Source organism: Primulina tabacum, chromosome 6 (genome assembly GCF_025594145.1).
Source record: "Primulina tabacum isolate GXHZ01 chromosome 6, ASM2559414v2, whole genome shotgun sequence".
Taxonomy (NCBI): Eukaryota; Viridiplantae; Streptophyta; class Magnoliopsida; order Lamiales; family Gesneriaceae; genus Primulina; species Primulina tabacum.
In genome coordinates, this window is record NC_134555.1 from 41557724 (window position 1) to 41577739 (window position 20016).

Consider the following 20016-nt stretch of genomic DNA (forward strand, 5'->3'; position numbering starts at 1 on the left):
TTAGTTCGGGTAGTCCAATTTTTTAAAAAAATTTATATATAAATTTTGCATAATTTTGAAATAATATGATATTAGCTCGGGTAGATCATTTTAAAATATTAAAAGATTGTAGAGTTTAAAATTTTAATACGAGCAAAGCCATATTTTTGGCTCCGCCACGTCCAAGCATCTCATTCAACTGCTTTCAACATTATCTTTTAACATTTTCTAAACGTTTAGTATGAGAGATAAAGAGTCGATGTATGATTTGAGTATAAAAATATTTGAATTAAAAAATAACCATCTCTCAATTTATTTAGAATAAAGTTGAAATCAAAGGTAGTTTGGTAGGGCCATCCCTTAATCAGGGACGCGGACTCAAAACAACTGGCTTCAGCACGTTCCATTTCTCTATTCATACACACTACCACAACTGCCAACTGGCTTGCCATGCTTTTCCACTCAATTTTCTATATCATTCCCAAACATTCTGACCTTCCCCCCTCACCCCTCTTCATATATAATCCCACAAACTCCAGCTCTCAACCTGAATCAAAGCTAATTCGGATCCTCCTCACTTCTTCTCTGAAAAAGATTTACGAAACGCTATGGGGAATTACATATCTTGCACGCTAGCTGGACAGGGGGGCAAGAATCCCGGCAAGGATGCTATAACAGTTATCTTCCCCGGCTGCGACGTACGGCGTTTCCACGAGCCCGCGAAAGCTGCGGAGTTCATGTTTGACATGCCCAACTTTTTCCTCGTGAACGCGAAATCTCTGCAGGTCGGAGAGAGATTAACAGCGCTGAACGCGGACGAAGACCTGGAAATGAGAAATTTGTACGTGTTCTTCCCCATGAAGCGGCTGAACTCGGACGTTAAGACGGCGGATATGGGGGCGCTTCTCTTTATGGCGAGCAAAGAGAACAAAAAGGTTCTCTTCGGAAGCGTGAAAGTGTCTCCGGAGTGCGACCAGGATCTGAAGATGGTGGAGAGTAACGAGAACTGCTCCGTGCCGAAGCTGAATTTGGAGGATATGGAAGAGTACTCGAGGCCGGAGTTCAGGCAAAGAATGTCGATGTGCAGGTCGAAGAAGCCGACGCTGGAGACTATTGTGGAAGAGCATTTTTCTTTAAGATTTGTGATGATGATGGACAATTAATTAATGGTTAATTTTTTATTTTTTTTCAACTCTTACTCTTTCAAGTTTTGGGGAAGGAGAGGAGACTTGGTGATTTTATTTGTGCTTCATTTACTTTTTGATGCCAAATTTTATCTAAAACATAATTTAAACTAGTGCATCGACGCACGTGTTACGTGCTTGTATAATATTTTTTTATAATTCATTTGATTTATATTTAAATGAGGATCAAAATATAATTATAAGAAATAGTGAGACACTACACTGTAATTTTGATATATAAATTAAAAATAAATTGAAAAATAAAAGAATAAAAAAATGACCTTAGTGAGAATTGAACCTATAAACTTAAACCCCAAGAAACAATAACTCTATTAGTTGAACTACATTAATTTACATTAAACTTTTAACATTTTATTAATATATATAATTATTAAAACAGACCATGACACCAAAGTTAGTTACTCTAAATGTATCAAACTTAATAAAATAGTATAGATAATATAGATAATATAGATAACAAAAACAAGGGCAATAAAATTTAAACAATATTATATTTACGAAATTTATGTAAAATCTAAGCATGATTAAATTTAATCAAAAGTTGTACGTATATATGCATATAAAGTAATCAAAAGTTCCATGCAATCAACTGCAAATTTATTTCCAAAAAAAAAAAAAAAAACTACAAATTTGATTGTTCAACTAATATGCTACTAATGTGTAGAACTATCTGTTATTTCGGTTTGACATTTTTTTAGAGTCGCACCAATCAAATAAATCGAGTATTTTGAAAAAAAATGCCATAAAAATATTTATTTATGTTGTAATTCTATGTAAACCAAGGAGTCAAGATATTTGCTTTGTCCGGCTAGGATTTTAATGGATTTCAAATCCACTTTAATTCGGATATCATTTCAAAAGATTTCTTAAATGTAAATCCTTCTATCCAAATTTAAGTAAAATTCAAATCTATATTATATCAAGTTAAATAATTTCAAAAATATAGATGGATATCAAATAAGATTAAGTTTCTTATGAGACGATCTCACGAATCTTTATATGTGAGATGAGTCAACCATACCGATATTCATAATAAAAATTAATACTGTTAGCATAAAAAGTAATACTTTTTCATGGGTGACCCAAATAATAGATTCGACCCACGAAATTGATCTATGAAACCGTCTCACAAGAGTTTTTGTGTTCAAATAAACACATAATATGTGTGAGTCGAAACACAGTCCTTAAATCGTTTTTCAACTAAATATCGTCTTCCAAATTAAATCCAACACATCCTTATTTGTGCTTTACTATTGTCCTGGGTACTAAAAGACGGTTAGAAATGAGAGAATGAACTGAATTGAAAGAGACGAGAATTGGCGGGTAAAAATCATCGCCCATTTTCCGTGAAGAATGATTATTCAGTTGCTTTACAAACTAAGCTTCTATCTATTTATATACAAAGGAAAAAGGAATAAGCGTGTTCAACACAAACACGTTTTACTAAAACTCTAAAACGCTATTTTAAGACTCCCCTTCAAGCTTGGAACAGATCCAACATTCCAAGCTTGGATGTCAGATACCGATGCTGGCTTTTCCCAAGTCCCTTAGTAAACAAATCCGCTGGTTGTTCTCCCGTTGGAATGTAGGATGTTTTGATCAACTTTTCACCTATCTTTTCTCGTATTAAGTGACAATCAATCTCAATATGTTTCGTTCTCTCATGATACATCGGATTGGCGGCGATATGCAATGCTGCTGTGTTGTCGCAGTAGACAACCACAGGGAGCGTTGGTTCCACTCCCATATCTTTTAGAATTCCTACTATCCAGACTATTTCACATGTCGTATTCGCCATGACCCTATATTTCGCCTCAGCTGAAGACCTTGAGACGGTTGCTTGCTTCTTGGTTTTCCATGACAGCAATGAGTCTCCAATTTTAATGCAATAGCCAGTGATCGATTTCCTTGTCATAGGGCACGTTCCCCAGTCGGAATCACAATATGCTGTTAGATGTGATGAGCTTTGGGCAGTGAGAAAAACTCCTTTACCGGGTGAAGACTTTATATATCGAAGTATTCTCAGAGCTGCCTCTAAGTGTGACGTCTTCGGAGCATTCATGAATTGACTTAGAGTTTGCACAGGATAGCAAATGTCAGGTCTTGTAACAGTGAGGTATATGAGTCTGCCTATCAATCTCCTGTACTCACTTGCATTGTCTAATAAAGGATCATCATCAGCCTCTTTCTTTGCACTATCATCAAACTGCCTTGAAATGAACTTAGCATTTTGTTCCATAGGTGTATTACAAGCCTTATCACCTGCCAAGCCCACATCTGATATAAGTTCCAGAGCATACTTTCTTTGGTTCAAACATATTCCATTCTTCGATCGAGCAACTTCTATACCAAGAAAGTATTTCAATGTTCCCAAATCCTTGATCTTGATATGACTGTGTAAATGTTCCTTTAATGCTTCAATTGAAGCTTGATGGTTGCCTGTGATCACAATATCGTCTACATAAACCACCAATATGGTAATGGACTCTTGCTCTTTCTTAACGAACATTGAATGATCATGTTTTGACTGATAAAAACCAGCAGATTTCATGATCGCCACAAACTTAATGTTCAATTGTCTTGAGGCTTGTTTGAGGCCATACAAGGCCTTCATCAATTTGCACACTTTAGTCCTTTTAGACTCCCATTGACATCGAAGTCCTTCAAAATTCTCCCCTTGACTTCGAAGTCCCTGAGGGAGAAGAATATAAATCTCTTCATCAAGGTCCCCTTGAAGGAATGCATTCGTGACATCCATTTGATACAAGGGCCACTGAGACATAGCTGCAATACTCAGAAGGCAGCGGACAGTAGTGATTTTGGCTACAGGGGAGAATGTGTCATGAAAATCGACTCCGTAGAGTTGAGTGTATCCCTTGGCCACAAGGCGAGCCTTATATCGATCCACACTTCCATCAGAATTGTATTTAATTTTGTAAACCCATTTGTTGCCGATGGGAACTTTACCCGGGGGCAAATCAACAATCTCCCATGTACTATTATTAGATAAAGCTTGGAGCTCAAGTTCCATAGCAGATAGCCAACGAGGATCAAGCATTGCCTCATGGTATGAAGTAGGTTCTCGGTGTGCAAAAAGTTTCGAGAGAAAGGAGGAATATGAAGGAGACAACTTATCATAAGTAAGATAAGTAGAAATGAAATGTGGAGATGAAGAAGAAGAACAACAAACATAATCACGAGACCAGATTGGTGGCTGAGTAGTGCGAGTGGAATGTCTAGGAATGCAAGGAGGAGGAGAAATATGTGGTTGTGGATGAGTGGGCAAAGGATCAGCAAGCAATTCGATAGATGAAGTAGGAAAGACAGGTTCAGTATGAGAAGTTTGTGAAAACGGAAATATGGATTCATGGAACACAACATCACGGGAGGTAAAGAACTTATGGGTAAGTAAATCTTGGACCTTATACCCTTTCTGGGAGCTGCAATAACCAAGGAAGACACAGGCACTTGCACGAGGAGCAAACTTGTCTCCCTTAGGTAAGGTGGATACATAACAGAGGCAACCCAATACCCGTAAATGAGAATAAGAAGGGGAAACACCAAACAAGGCTTCAAATGGTGTTTTGTTGGATAAAAGAGGTGTTGGTGTTCGATTAATAAGATAAACGGAAGCAAGTATACAATCACCCCAATATTTGTCAGGTAAGGAAGCTTGGAATTTCAAGGAGCGAGCAACATTAAGAATGTGGCGATGTTTACGCTCCACTAAACCATTTTGTTGAGGGGTATAGGGACATGAACTTTGATGCACTATGCCTAAAGTACAAAACAAATAAGTGCATTCCCGTTGAAAAAACTCCATTGCATTGTCGATTCTAATCGTTTTGATGATAGTAGAAAACTGAGTTTGAGTGAGTGCTAGAAAACTCTTAACCATGGGGAGGACTTCGAGTTTGGAACGCATGAGGTAGACCCAAGTTGTACGTGTAAAGTCATCTACAATGGTGAGAAAGTATCGTTCCCCATTGTATGTATATGTGTGAAAAGGTCCCCATACATCCATATGAATTAGTTGAAAGGCAAAAGATGAATGAAAAGACCTTTTTTTTCGGAAAAACCATGCGAGTTTGTTTCGATAAGGGACAAATAGCACAATGAGTTAAATCGAAACATTTTGGTAAGAAAGGTAACATTTTCATTCGAGTCAAAGATATATGTCCTAGGCATTGATGCCATAAAGTTTCTTGTGGTACATTATTGGTTTGGGTACCGTTTACAGCTGAAAGTAATGATCTATACAAAGTTAATCTAGGAACAGAGAAAGTGTGATCAGGTTGAGCACCTAAAATCTTCAAACTTGGATTATCAAGATAGTAAAGACCTTGTCTCTCTCTACCAATCCCCATGATCTTCCCATTGGAGAGGCCCTGAAATACACAAAATCGTGGAAAGAATGTGACAAAACATTGATGGTCTGTGGTGAACTTAGATACATACAGGAGATTGTGCTGAAAGGCAGGAACGATAAGGGCATTCGAAAGTGAGCTGGTTCGATTGATGGGAATGGAACCTATGTTACTAATTTTTGTGGAACTACCATTTGGCAATTGTATTGAACCCGTGGCATCTGCATAGGAATTAATAACATGTGGTATTCCATGATATCCAATCATATGATCATTTGCACTGAAATCAATTATCCATTCAATACCAAGAAAGGAAGATTTTTCAGTACCTGCCATGTTAGCAGCAGCAGTACCTTGCTCACCATCCCCTTTTTCTTTGGCCAGAAGTTTTAGAATGACAGTATATTGATCAGGAGTAAAGAAGGAGCCAGCACCTTTAGTCACACTTGGCTGCTCAATTTCACCAGCTCATACGGTAGAGGTGTTAGCCTTTCCCATCAGTTTTCCTCTGTCATATCCTTCTTTGTTGTATCTTTGGCTTCCACCCTTCCATGGTCCCTTATAAAATTTGTGTCCAGGGGGATAGCCAATTAATCTAAAGCAATTCTCCTTATTGTGACCAATCAAATTGCAGAGCTCACATTTGATGTCGTTATTCCTTTTATTATGAGCCGAGAAAAAAGCAGAGGGTTCATGTTGATGAGGAGGTACACTCAGTAAACTTCGATGTGATTCCTCTTGAGATATGATAGCAAAGGCATTGCTTACGGTAGGGAGTGGATCCATCATTAATATGTGGCTTCGGATGTGAACAAAACTCTCATTAAGTCCCATTAGGAACTGAAGGAGTTTGTGTTGTTGATCAAATTCAATGAACTTCTTTGAAGATTCACACGCACAGATAGGCATCGTCACAAGAGAAGCATATTCATCCCAAAGTTGTCTAAGCTTCGAATAATATGTTGAGATCGAGTTATTACCTTGTATGTGACAGCCTATTTCTCGGTGAAGTGCAAAAATCCTTGAGCCATTAACCTTGTCAAACCGTTCCCTGAGATCATTCCATACCACTGCGGCATCACTGGAATACACAATACCAGCAAAAATCTCCTTCGATACATCATTCATTATGCAAGACAGTACAATCGCATTGCATCTCTCCCACTGAAGTAACCGATCTGATCCAGGAGCTGGTTTCTCACAGCTCCGGTCAACAAATGCAAGTTTATTCCTAGCTCGCAACGCAATTTTCATTGCGCGACTCCAAACTCCGTAATTCTCAGTACCTATCAGCTGTTCATTGATCAAATTTAACCCTAGAGTATCAGATGAATTCACATAAAGCGGATCTAAAACATCAATCGCTGAAGAAGCCATCAGAATGGGAAATGAGAAAATAATTGATTTCAGAATGAATTTGCCGATCAACTGTGAGCAAAAAAACGGTAATCAAACCTCAAAACAAAGAAACATTAATGGAATTTCCTTCTCTGATACCATGTTAGAAATGAGAGAATGAACTGAATTGAAAGAGACGAGAATTGGCGGGTAAAAATCATCGCCCATTTTCCGTGAAGAATGATTATTCAGTTGCTTTACAAACTAAGCTTCTATCTATTTATATACAAAGGAAAAAGAAATAAGAGTGTTCAACACAAACACGTTTTACTAAAACTCTAAAACGCTATTTTAAGAAAGACAACTACTAATTTTAGTGACTCTATCTATATTGTATCGAAGTTACTTTACTATTGGGCTCACGGGCATGCCTATTTTTTGCTTATCTATTGTCTTACAAAATCCATATGAATTTCCATTTAATGAAAATAATTTTTGAATCCTCTTTTAGCCACATATGGTTAAAAAAACAAAAAATATTTCTAAGATGGTCTATTTTTGATCTACTAGTTGGTCAAAATACGATGTTAGTGCAATAACTTGACTTCTTTTATATTTTTTAATGATGTGACGTTAGATACTATTAACATGATGATGATCATAACTCCGTGTGTTTGGTGTCATAAAACGATTCTCTAAAAAAAGATCTAATATGTAACATAAACCAAGTTCGTTTCACTGAGACCTGAGATTATTTTGATAATTAGGTAACCAAAAGCTTATATAGACCTATTTGGAAACCAATTTATGTTTCGTTTTTTCCTCCGCACCGCACATAAGGCCAAAAGAAAGGCTTAGTTAACAAGGTTTTCAGCTACACAAGGTACAAAAGGGCACGTACACATTTAATACAATAAAAATATTCAATCGCCTGTTGTTAACATCCGTTCAAAGAATATAGAATGTGAAATAATTAACAAAAAGAAGGAATATGAGTAGATTTTATGAATTTATCTGGACGAAAAGGGAGACGAAGTAGAGGCAAAAGGTGCAACTGAGAATTGTGAGCCCAAAAGTCCCACAAATCATGCCCATGAACTCGAGAAACTTGACCATTTCTTGCTCTCTTTTGGGTTTGAAGTTGCTGGCTGGTGCATAATTCCACCCTATTTTTGCAACATAGCACCTTTCAATCCTCTCTTTGATCTTAACTTCTTGTATTCTTTCTCTTAACACACGTAAATTCGCATCCACGATACTGCTCGGTCTTCCTGCCCAGAGCCAACAATATTAACAATACATAAATACATAAGCATAGAAATATAATAACTTATAAAGAAACGTAGAGGAGTCGGAAGTCAGATTTATCGAATTGGAAGTGTTCGAATGGCTACTTATAACAGTTATATATATACATAATTTTACGGGAAAAAAAAACATGATAATAAAAAAATTTATTGGATTATATAGATAGAAACTAGTGTACATATATGGAATGCATCATTATGTTAGATATGTACCTTCATCTCTATAGCTTTGGGCTCTCACTTGAAAGGATTGGCAAGTCCTAGACTTCTGAAAAGGCAGACTTGTGGAACAAAGATAAGCTTGTGAAGAAGAAGAAGCCATTTTAGCTAGCTATCAATAATGGAAGTTTAAATCAAGTTTTGGCTTGTTTGATAGGCTGTTTAGCCAAATTAAATGGTTAAATAAATAGGGTTTTCTCTGAACCAAAGTTTTTTTTTCAAAAAATAAAGAAACAAAAATGTAATTCTAAACTTTGTTGGAACTTATGTCAAGTGCATGTAATGCGTTTTATAGGCATGCAGCATGGATGGATGGGGAAGCATAAGAGGAAAAATTAATATTAAATTAAAGGGATACACACGTTTGAGAAGAAAATTAGATTTTTTTTTAAAAAAAATCTAAAAATTGTTTTGATTTTTAGTTATTGGATTGATCAACAATCATGTTGGCCCCTCTAATTATATGATTTTTTAATTTCTTGGTCTCCCATTTTAAAATAGCGACAGCCGCCTTATTCCGTGAATTACTACATGATCATTTGACCCTTATTATATCGAATTTGGGCAAAAGCATGCCTGTGAAAAATGGAGATTTAATTTGTTTATTCTTTTGTTGACTCGGTAAAGAAGTAGACGAGAATTAGATAGCCAACCCTGTGAAAACTATTCATATATATATATATATATATATATATATATATATACCAACCCTGTGAAAACTATTCATATATATATATATATATATATAAGACCAGAGATTTTGTCCTATTTTGTTATCATTTGATGTCTTTTATGATTTTTTGAATTGTAATTAATTAAATGCATCCATTTGATCTGTTAAAATTACAAGGTCCGTTAAGATTTGAAAAGATCGAAGTAAAATTCAATGAATTAAATTGGATTTTAATATCATCGATTTGAATTGAATTTAATGGTTTTATTTTTAGATACATGAATGGATGGAATATTTAATCCATATAAACCAATCGACTCCAAGAAATTTGTTAACCTCGAGTGAACCTGAGCATACACTTTGATAGCTTTGGTTTTATTTTGTTACTTATCTTATCAAAATAAATTAAAAAAATAAAATTCAATGAATTTAATGCTTTTAGATACATGGATGGAATTAATCTATGTAAAACAATAGACTCCAAGATTTCATGTACATTATTCAATTTATTTAGCCAAACAAAACCAAAATTGACTCCAAGATTTCATGTACATTATTCAATTTATTTAGCCAAACAAAACCAAAATTAAAGGGTTGTACGTAACTCCAAAGGGGAAATTACAATTTTGCTTGAATAACCAGTCCATTTTCTATTCTAGTCTAATTTTTTTCAAGTTGCATATTTAGTGCACTAAGTTGGTCTTTATTTTCAATTTTTAGTTATTTTTCACCGGAATAATGATGTCGGCCTCAAGAAAGAAATAAAAATGAAAAGATTAGTCAACTGACTGGACTAAAACTATAAAAGTGAAAACATTTGAAATTACAACTTTCCCTAATTCCAAATTTAATTTCGAGAAAAATATAATCAAACTAATTTATACGTTTATTCATAATTAGTCAACTGTCTATCACCGAACTTACCAAATAAAGTTATCGATATGTTCAATGGATCATGTTTAAAATTTTGAAATTTTATACAAATTTTCTTCTGAAAATTTTATTCAAATTTGTTATCATAAACTTCACACTAATAAACAATATTATATTTACTAAAATTTATGTAAATGGACGATGCAGAATATTAACTAATTAGCGAAGTGATCAAGAAAATATTCGAGGAAAGTGTTCAAATTAGTTCAAACTACGTATGTTAATAGTCAATAAGTTCATATTCATAGAGCAATAAACATTTCGAACCGCGTTCCAGCTATGTATTTCTTTGTCCTCCATATGTCACCTAATCATTATTAGCTGTTAAATTAATATTAATTACTTTTGTTTTTTTTTTAAAAAAAAATTATTAATGTATAGATTTAAATAGGAAATTTTAGAAAGTATTCTCAGATTGGTTCAAACATCGGAGTTTGAAAAACAATGATGCAACAACATGAACGACAACTTAACATTAAAAAAATATTGGATGTTTGTATTATTTCTGTACTATTTTAAGAAGGCATTTTTAAAAAAAATTATATCTTAGGAGATAGGCTCGATCTACTCTCGACAGCTTGAGAAAATTCATACTCGATATCCAGGTAGTTCCGAGAAATCATCTTAATGGCTAGAGATCACTATGAGGTCATCTCATTCTCCCAAATCTATCGGGATATTTCAGGACCAACCTTGGGCTTCATTTACCCAGGCTTGTTGGGAGGTCATTCGGGAGCCCGGCCCAGCCGACCTCCCATACTTCGATTGAAACGTCTGCTTATTCGTTTTCTAAAAAAAGTACTAGGAAATTATTTTTTTTTTAAAAAAAAAAACCTCCCAACTTTCGGCCTAAACATACACATATACATAAAATACTTTTGCTCCATTTTAAAATAAACCATCCACTAATAATTGAAAATCCAAAGGGAAAAGTCCAAACAAGAAATCGTAAGACGTTTTACCAACCTAAAATCAACAAATGTTGAAAAGTGTAGCCCATATCAAATCACTCAAAATCTCTCAAAAAGCATAAATAAAATTTCGTAAATATCTTTAACTATAAACTTAAATGCGGAAATAGAAGCGCTGGTCCTCGGGTTATGTGCATCGACAGTCCAGCAAGTCACTCGTCAAGACCTCCAATATCATAGTTATTTATTTCACCTGCATCAACACACCTAGTGAGTCTAAAGACTCAACACGTCCTATCTTTGATAACAAGTAATACGTAATACAGCTAACATATAACGGTGAAAAATACTTGTACTTAAAATATCATTTTCATGAGGATGCATAAACTTAAACTTAAATATTTTCGTAAACATTTTCATGATGCATAAAAACATTTTCAAAAGACATAATCATATCACTTAAATATATTCATATTCATGTCCATATTCGTATTCATATTCATGTTCGTGTTCATGTTCGTGTTTGTTGAATTCAGATCGTGATTGTGACTCGTATTCTTGATCGTATTGGGCGATGGATCCATCTAAAGAAAACCACATTAATGGGCGGCGGGGGACACCAGCAACACTCTCACCGGTCAACTGGGCCCTGGCCAACGTATTAACATATTCGTATTCGTATTCATATCCGTATCCAAGGAAACACGATCGTCGGGCTCCCACTGGGACCATAACCCTCACGATATTTCCAACATGTAGTAGTCACAATCCCTTCACGTCCTCCAACATGTTATCATCACTTTATAAAAACATGCATAATATCATTTTTATTTTGAAATCAAGCATGCAACATATCTTTTAATTGTCCAATTTAATCCTTGATAATCCATGACATTTAAAAAAAATCATATTTCAACATATAAAAATTCATAAACATGTTACATAGACATATTAGCATATAAAACAGCAAATATGGCACTGCCATGACGTTTACTAATTTTCCAATTTAAAAAGACCGTTTTACCCGTGGACGTGACGTCTTACGTTTTTGATGTTTTCTTGATTTTCTTGTCTCTAACATGTCCCAAATAATTTTTTAAGCCTAAATTAAAATTCCTAAAATTTTATTTAGCTTAAAACTAGGCTTTTTTAATTAATTCATAATTTGACGTTTTGAAGGCGTTTTAATTCCGAAAAATCCCAAACTTTAATATAAAATCCCTAAATTCTAAATTTAGTCTTTTCATATCATTTTAGCCCTTATGAACCACGACCCAAGCCCCGTGAGCCATTTTTCAAGTTTTTTAAGTTTAGGAAACCCGAATGTGACGCCTAAAATTTGACCCCGAGCCATCTCTTGATTTTATCGAGTCACCCCCGAACCATAATGAACCAGACCCTGACCAACATCCTTAGGTACCCTACTGGAACTTAGGAACCCACGTAAACCACCCAAACAAAAAAACGAAGCCCCAACCCCAGCTGTGTGTGTGTGGCCGAGAACCCCTTTAGGTATAGGACTCTTCATACTATCTTAGGACTGTGCCACCCGACCTAGCCCCTGAACCAGCCCCTGGTGCACTTACCTAGGACCCTAAGGACGCTCCCTGACCCAGCCCAGGCCCCCTGGACCGAGCCCATCAGCCTGCACAAGACCAGAACCCTGCACGCTAATCCCTTGATTCTCGGGTGGGAGTCCTTGCTGTCAAGGACTCCTCCCAGCCCCTTAGCTCGAGTCCTAGCTTGGCTAGAACTCTTCCCTAGACTCCCTCACGACCTTGGCTAGCCCCTGAAACGAGCCAACCAAGCCCTAGCCCCTGCAACAAAGAAACCGAACCCCCTTGACCATGACAGCAGTTGCTGCACCAGATTGCTTCCAGGTTCACGTGTGGTGTTTAGGAGATTATCTAGGACTCTAGAGACCGTGTAAAATCATGCCTGAACATAACCTACATCATGGCAGCCCTTGTATACATGTAAACAACAAAAGTTTGAATCAAAATCATGTTTGAAGTTTCATGGATTGCATAAAAACTAAAATATCTCAAAGTGTCACTTGTTTTCCAAACTTTTCATGCATAAGAGAGATACTATGATGTGATGATGGTTTGAAGGAAAGAATATGCGTGTCTTTGCGAAATTTACGCACGAAAAACCATTGAGGATGACGAAGAACGGAGCAAGACCTTTGGCTTGAATCGCCTTGGCAAATTCTCGAAAATTTCTTCAATTACTAAGCATGTGTGTGCCGTGTAGTCTAGGTAAGATTTTCAGAAAGTGGCCGTGTGTCTTGTGTAAAATTGTAGGGTTTTAGGAGACTTAATCATATATTATATACTAATTAATTACTAACACAAGGCTTTAGGCCTATTAAGCCAACAATTAGGCCTATTAGTCTTAATTAGGATTTAAATAAAATGTTAAAATAATTTCGGTAAAATAAGTTTGTAAATTAAATAACCGGGTTGCTAAAAAGTTCATATTTTTGTTGAAAAACCAACACCGATAAAATTTACGTCCCGGCGTATAAAATCACCTCAAACCCTTTATTTTTTCAAAAATAAGAAAAAGTATCACCCATATTTTAAATAATCAAAAACAATTATTTAATAAAAACATTTTCCATTTTTTTTTCAGCCCTGGGACTCCGTTCCTCGATCGCAACTCGAATAGCCTTTAAAAATTACATTTTAATGCAACCATGTAGAAAATATATTTTAAACATGTAAATATGCACAACAAAATTAATTAATGCAATTAAAACATTTAATAAAAATACAAAAAGAATTTAATCACTCATGTGCATGTGATTCGAGTGGACTTTTGAATTTTCGGGCGTTACATCGATAATCTTATCAATTGGCAAAGCGTTGACCGACATCTCAGCGAGGTCTTGGCCGACCACCCAACACATATCATCACAGCGATTAAGAATGTCTTGGCCGACCTCCTGAGCCGAACTCCCATAGAAAGCCTGGACTTGCTTAGTATACGTCCTCCCACTCAGATATATCAATATGTAATTCGCAGAAATGAAGCACGTTGAGATTTAATCTAATCTTATATAAAATTTTGAGAATTCGGGGTCTAACAAGAGAAGTATTCCAATGGATTTAGAATCCTACAAAGACTAGATTTGTAGTCGTCCAAGAACTATACTCGCATCATGACCCTTCTCCTATAAGTACCAAGTTTCGATAATTGTAAAACATATATAACTACAAGAAATTTTTAAATCAACAATACACATACGACAACGTAGAGCGTTTTTTAAAGCAATCTTTTGGGGTCAAAGACAAAAACCATTGTCTTTGAGTATTTATGACAACGGTTCTGTGAACTATTGTCTATTAGCGTGTTTTTTGGACAATCGACAACGGTTTGTGTAAGATGTTGCCATATTTAGTGATGGTTTTCCAAAAATCGTCGCTAAATGTGGCGACGGTTTAATTAAAATCGTCGCTATTTCAAAATTGCGACGATTTGACTTCCAACCGTCGCTATATTTAGCGACGGTTTTACTAAACAGTCGCTACATTTAGCGACGGGTAAAGGCAAACTGTCGCATGTTTTCACTTAGCGACGGTTTTACTAAACTCGTCGCTAATATTAGCGACAGTTATAGCTTTACCGTCGCTAAATATAGCGACGGTCATAAGATAAATTGTCGCAACATTTAAATTTTGAAAATACCGCCATAATTAGCTATTAGTGACGGTTTAAACAATAACCGTCGCTAAATTTTCTATAAATACCGTCACTTTCGATCCATTTTCTTACCCCCATCTCACAACACTCACAATTTTTCTCTCTTACACAATTTTACTACTTCACAACACTTAAAATTTTAATCTTTTACACGATTTTATTTCCGATTTAATGTAAATTTTTTCCATTTAATTTTTGGTAAATTTTTAATGTTAATTAAGATCAGGAATTATGTTATCATAGTAATATTATAAGTTTTTTTAGATTTATTAATTTATTAAAAGTAAATTTTTTTTATTTTATCGAAAATATTAACGACGGACATCATGATACAACCTTCGCTAAGGTAGCGACCAAATGCATGAGCAAACTGTCGCTAATTTTAGCGACGATTTCTTAATTCCGTCGCTACATTTGTAGGCGACGGTTTTTAATCCGTCGCTAAATAGCGACGATTTTACATAAATCCATCGCTAATTTTGTAGGCGACGGTTTCTCATAAACCGTCGCAAATTGTAGCTACAACAACGGAAAAAAACCGTTGCCTTTTTTCTTGTAGTGTATATTTATTCATTCTGAACACGCAGAATACTCTCTCTATTTTCTTAATATCTGACTTGAGCATCGTAAGGGCTATGCCAGAACAATCTTCTGGTTCTCTTCTAACATTCTTGTTTGTACTTCCATATCTAAAGGTTGAGCTTCCACAACGAGATCCTACCTTCCAGCTGACTTAACAATTTTCATTTTATGTTCAATTATGTTGTTTATTGAGATATTTTACATTGTAGGTGTCGTGTCGTGTCGTGTCGTGTCGTGTACATATCGGATAATTTTTAAATATAATTGTATGTATTGCAATGTGACATTTTTAGTCATGTATTATTAATTGAATCAATTATTAAATGTATTAGAAATTATATTTGTTTACTTTAAAAATAACATAAAATAAACAATATTGTTTTTAATTTCCTTATGGATTGAGCCAGGGTGCAATTTCCCCCTGAAATTTTTTTTTGTATGTGATAATACGTTTGAGGAAAATTATGAAATAATTCCTGTAATTTGATATAATTAGGTACTCTAATTATTCGAATTCAGTCAAACATTTTTATGATTACTAACTTAATGTCAGATATATCAGTAATATCTAGGGAGCAAAAAAAGCTAAACTAAAGAAAAACAAAAGTGAACTAATCCAAGGACAAAAAATATAGCTATGCCAAATTACAATACCAATTTCACCAATATCACTTTATATAAACACCTGAGTCTGGTAAGGTAAAACACCAAAAAAAAAAAGAGTCTGCTATTTAAAATTTTGTTGACCCATCACCCTATCTGATTCTTTCCCATTCATCGGGCCTAAGTACTTCTGTTCAATTTGAAATAATTATACTGGATTTTCTAATTGCCTCCAATAATAGTTTCTTGTGTCAGTATCCTTGGAAAATGGGCTTAGTCCAATTAATATTAAAAATATAATTAAAGTGAACTCATTGATGTCGGATTTAGATTAAAAAAAAAGAATAATTTGATTGTAAACGAGAGGATTCGTGTCTTTGCATTTAATTCATATGATCGTAAATGGGCCAACGAAAAAAAAACTAAGCTAATCTGATTGTCATATATTTCGAGATTGTTCAGAAGAGGAGAGACGTAGTAATGAAATTTTCATGATGTTCAGCAAACTTTGTCTTAAAACATAAAGAATTTTTGACTTAATAAATCGTATAGATTAGCCGGCAAATATTAGAGAGCCCATCAAACTTCTCTTCATATTCCCCACACCAATCTTTTTGAATTTCACCCGATCAAATAATATTTTTTTTTTTGTTTTCACCATGTTTAGAGGTGCATATATAATCCTTTATTTTCTTTACAAAACTATAATTGCACATAATTTCAAGTTCCTATTGTTCATATCTGAAAAAATATTTTATTCATAATTAATCTTTGTATTTTATTTAATTTAAAATATAAGTGTTTTGCATTCCTAGATTTGTTCGACATAATCTAATCTTGACATTTATCATATATGATTTGTTTTTGATATTTATATCTAAGATATAATATCTTAGATTTTGATGTTGCTGAAATCCGCGATGGTAGCTGGGAGGTCGAATCTTCGTTTGGGGAGCTCGGATCAGACATTCGAAATCTGGAAGCACAAACAGGAGTGTTAGAAGGGGGCCAGAAGGTTGTTCCGGCGTAGCCCCTCCGACGCTCAAGTCAGAGAACAGAAAACTGAGAGAGTAATGTGTGTGCTAAGAGAATGTGAAAATATGAATGAATAAACAATGAACGAAACTTTGTATTTATAGGAGAATGATAGAGTCCTGATTTGGTAGGTTTAGATCCTCAGAATCTTAAAAGATTTGGGCATATCTCGTGTCAGATTTGGTTAGATCTTATTGGGCTTGACTCTCTTGGGCCTTAATTCCGTGGACTACCCGTTAATGTCTGAATATAAGCTTTCCTAGGTAAGAATCTGTCCATATTCCGACCATGTGGGAGCTCGGCTCGGGAGGTCGGCCAGAACATGTCCAATCGATGCGATGACAGCATGTGGGAGGTCGGCTCGGAAACTCGTGGGAGCTCGGCATGGGAGGTCGGCCCTGTCTTTTCTGCTGTGATTAAGGGTGTTATGAGAGGTCGGCTTGGATGACCTCCATGTCTGGATGACCTCCTCGTAGATGTCCTGCCAGGAGTTCCAGAACGCTGGGCTACTAACTATCTGGACTACCAACTATCTGGACTACCGAGAGTAGGTCGGGCCCATCCTCGATCCGGGGGTATCGGATTTGAATAGAGCTTTATTCCTAATAAATTCTTGTTTCCATGTTTGTAGGATCTTGTTCTCATGGAAAGATAATTAGGTCAAGATATGAAGATTTATATATATGGAATATTGAGATAGGAACAATGGACGTCTTTGAGAGGATTGCTACGCAGCTGCTAGAGTTTTTCCCTAAACTTATATGAAGTTCAGAGTTGAAGACAATTTTCGTGTTGAAGAATTTAAGTGATTGATTCACGATCACCCCGTGTTGCTGATTGGTGTTGAATACACGTGAAAAACAACACTGACGCAGAATGTTGATCGAAGAGTGTTCTTCTATTATTTGTTTTAAGCAGCTTCGGTTTATGCATCTTGTGTTTTAGTTTCGTTTATTTTGATGCATTGTAATTTTTGGATTGTCAAGGAATTTGGTTTTGCTACTTTCACTAGTATTATTTTGTGTGGCGTTGCACAAGTAGTACAAGTACTTGTGCATAATTTAAAACTGGTGTTCATTCATTAAAAGTTTACTTGTGTGTTAAATAATCAATTTTCGCTGCATGTTGTGCCCTCGTGTTGACAACATCAGAGCACAACACTAATTTTTGATACACACAATATATTAATTCATGTACATTTATGATCAACAACCCTTTCAATATCAAGCCTAAAAAAATTAAGCTCTAAAAATGAATATCTATACACACATGACAGCCAGCAAGCAACCCTTTCACCACCTTCAACACATTGTCCACAGCAACCGGGCTCGACAGAGGAACACACATCGCAAACAGTGCTAGCATTCCCAAAGCCACGCTTGGCTTAGTTTTCAACAAATATGACTGCAAAACTTGCATTGTTTCATAAACGTTTTCGTGGCGAAGTGCAAACAGTTTCTTCTCCCATTCTTTTGAATCTGATGAAGATGGTGTCACCAACCTTTCTTTGCTAGCGATCTCCAAGGCCTTCATTTTTTTGATCCGCATGCTGAGAACGATCATATCTTCATCGACAGGTGATTTCCCCGCATCGTTATCCTCGCTTTCGCCTCGCTTTGCATTGACAAATGTTTTTAGGAGAATTCTTTTTGTTCTTTGGTTGGAGGGATACAAGAAAAGAGGTTGTTTCTGGGGTAATATTTTTAGGGAAGATGATAATAAAGTAGACTCCATTTTGAATTCTATGGAATTAATCAAGAGATTCTACTGTTTTTTTCCATGAAAATGAAAATTAAAGGTGTGCACTAATTTAATAAGAGGGTTGTGCTTTTGGTTTATATATACAATAATTTTGCATATTAAATACGTAGAGTTAAAGCATGTATGTATTTGAGTTTCATTCTCGGACGGAATCTGATGGAAGTCTTAAAACAGAATGGGTCTGATCAAAAGAGAAAGAATCAAGTATTAGAGCATGATCATCAATTTATTTTAATCAATTAATTTTTAATAAAAAAATTATTGAACTTGATTTTTTAAAAATTTCTTTGTTTTTTTTTAAAATACATCAAAAGTGAATTTTATACTTGGATTCATAGTTTTTTTTTTAAAAAAAATATTCGAGCTATTAAATTTTTTTTAATTACGTAGAGAAAGGGTTGAACAGAAAGTATGGGCCTTTTAGTGAAGTTGCTTTGAAGCAACTTTTGCATACGTAACAAGAGAGGGATGGATCAAGCCCTAATCAGCAGCAAGGAATATGCGTGAAGCATTTGGATTATTATTGGCTTGCAAAAATAATTGTTCAGAAATTATTTATTTTTCGTCATAATAATGAAGTTTTAGCCAAAATTTCATATTGGATATAGCCAAAATTTCATATTGGATATATAATAAATCTGAACAACAAAGCTAATTTTACATGAAATTGTCTCAGAATAAAATGTAATTCCTCTTTTTAAAAATAAATAAAATCGTACTTTTTTTAGAATTATATATATATATATATATATATATATCATGCTTTGAAAGATGTAAAATAAAATTTATGTCTTATTTTTATTTAATGGCTCCAATTTTGGCTCTTTTTTCCCAGATCACATAACGAGAGTTGGGAGTATGATAATTGATTCGTTTCATTAATTATTATTGTTATTAGTTGTAAGGACCCTAAATCCATTAATGCAACTAAAGAAAGGACCAAATTGATCATAATTAGGCATATTTGTGTGGCAAAATATTAGGGGTGTCAAAATCAGACACGATCACCAACCCGACACGGTTCAATCCGAAAAAAATAAAGTTTGGATTTGGGGTTTTCGGGTTCGGGTCAGATCGGGTTGGACCCGATAGCTGACCAGAAAAAATGATCGGGTTGGGTTCGAGTTGACCCGAAAATTTAATTTTTTTTAAAAAATAAATGATTATTAAATATTGTCTATATTTTTTATATATTTTATGTCTGAAAAAATATTTATTATATATTTATATCATAAATTTTCATAATTTAATATTCATTTTGAACATTTTTTATTTTTTAAATAATTGTTTATTTGATTTAATAAATATACTTTATTTTTCTACGATAAGACTTTCAAATTTTAATCATATATATGTGAGAGATTTTGTTATTATGTGTTTAAATTAAAATATTAT

General features: G+C 34.7%; 1 protein-coding gene across 1 annotated transcript; it reads left to right on the forward strand.

Moving 5' to 3' along the window:
* Positions 1 to 587: 587 nt before the first annotated feature.
* On the forward strand, positions 588 to 1142 carry LOC142550284 (uncharacterized). The gene has a single exon (XM_075659513.1). It carries the CDS (start codon positions 588 to 590, stop codon positions 1140 to 1142), a length of 555 nt encoding a protein of 184 aa, XP_075515628.1.
* Positions 1143 to 20016: the final 18874 nt, after the last annotated feature.

Bases quoted from the DNA above. Each gene is read 5' to 3' on its own strand.
- LOC142550284 (XM_075659513.1), top strand. From the start codon at position 588: ATGGGGAATTACATATCTTGCACGCTAGCTGGACAGGGGGGCAAGAAT.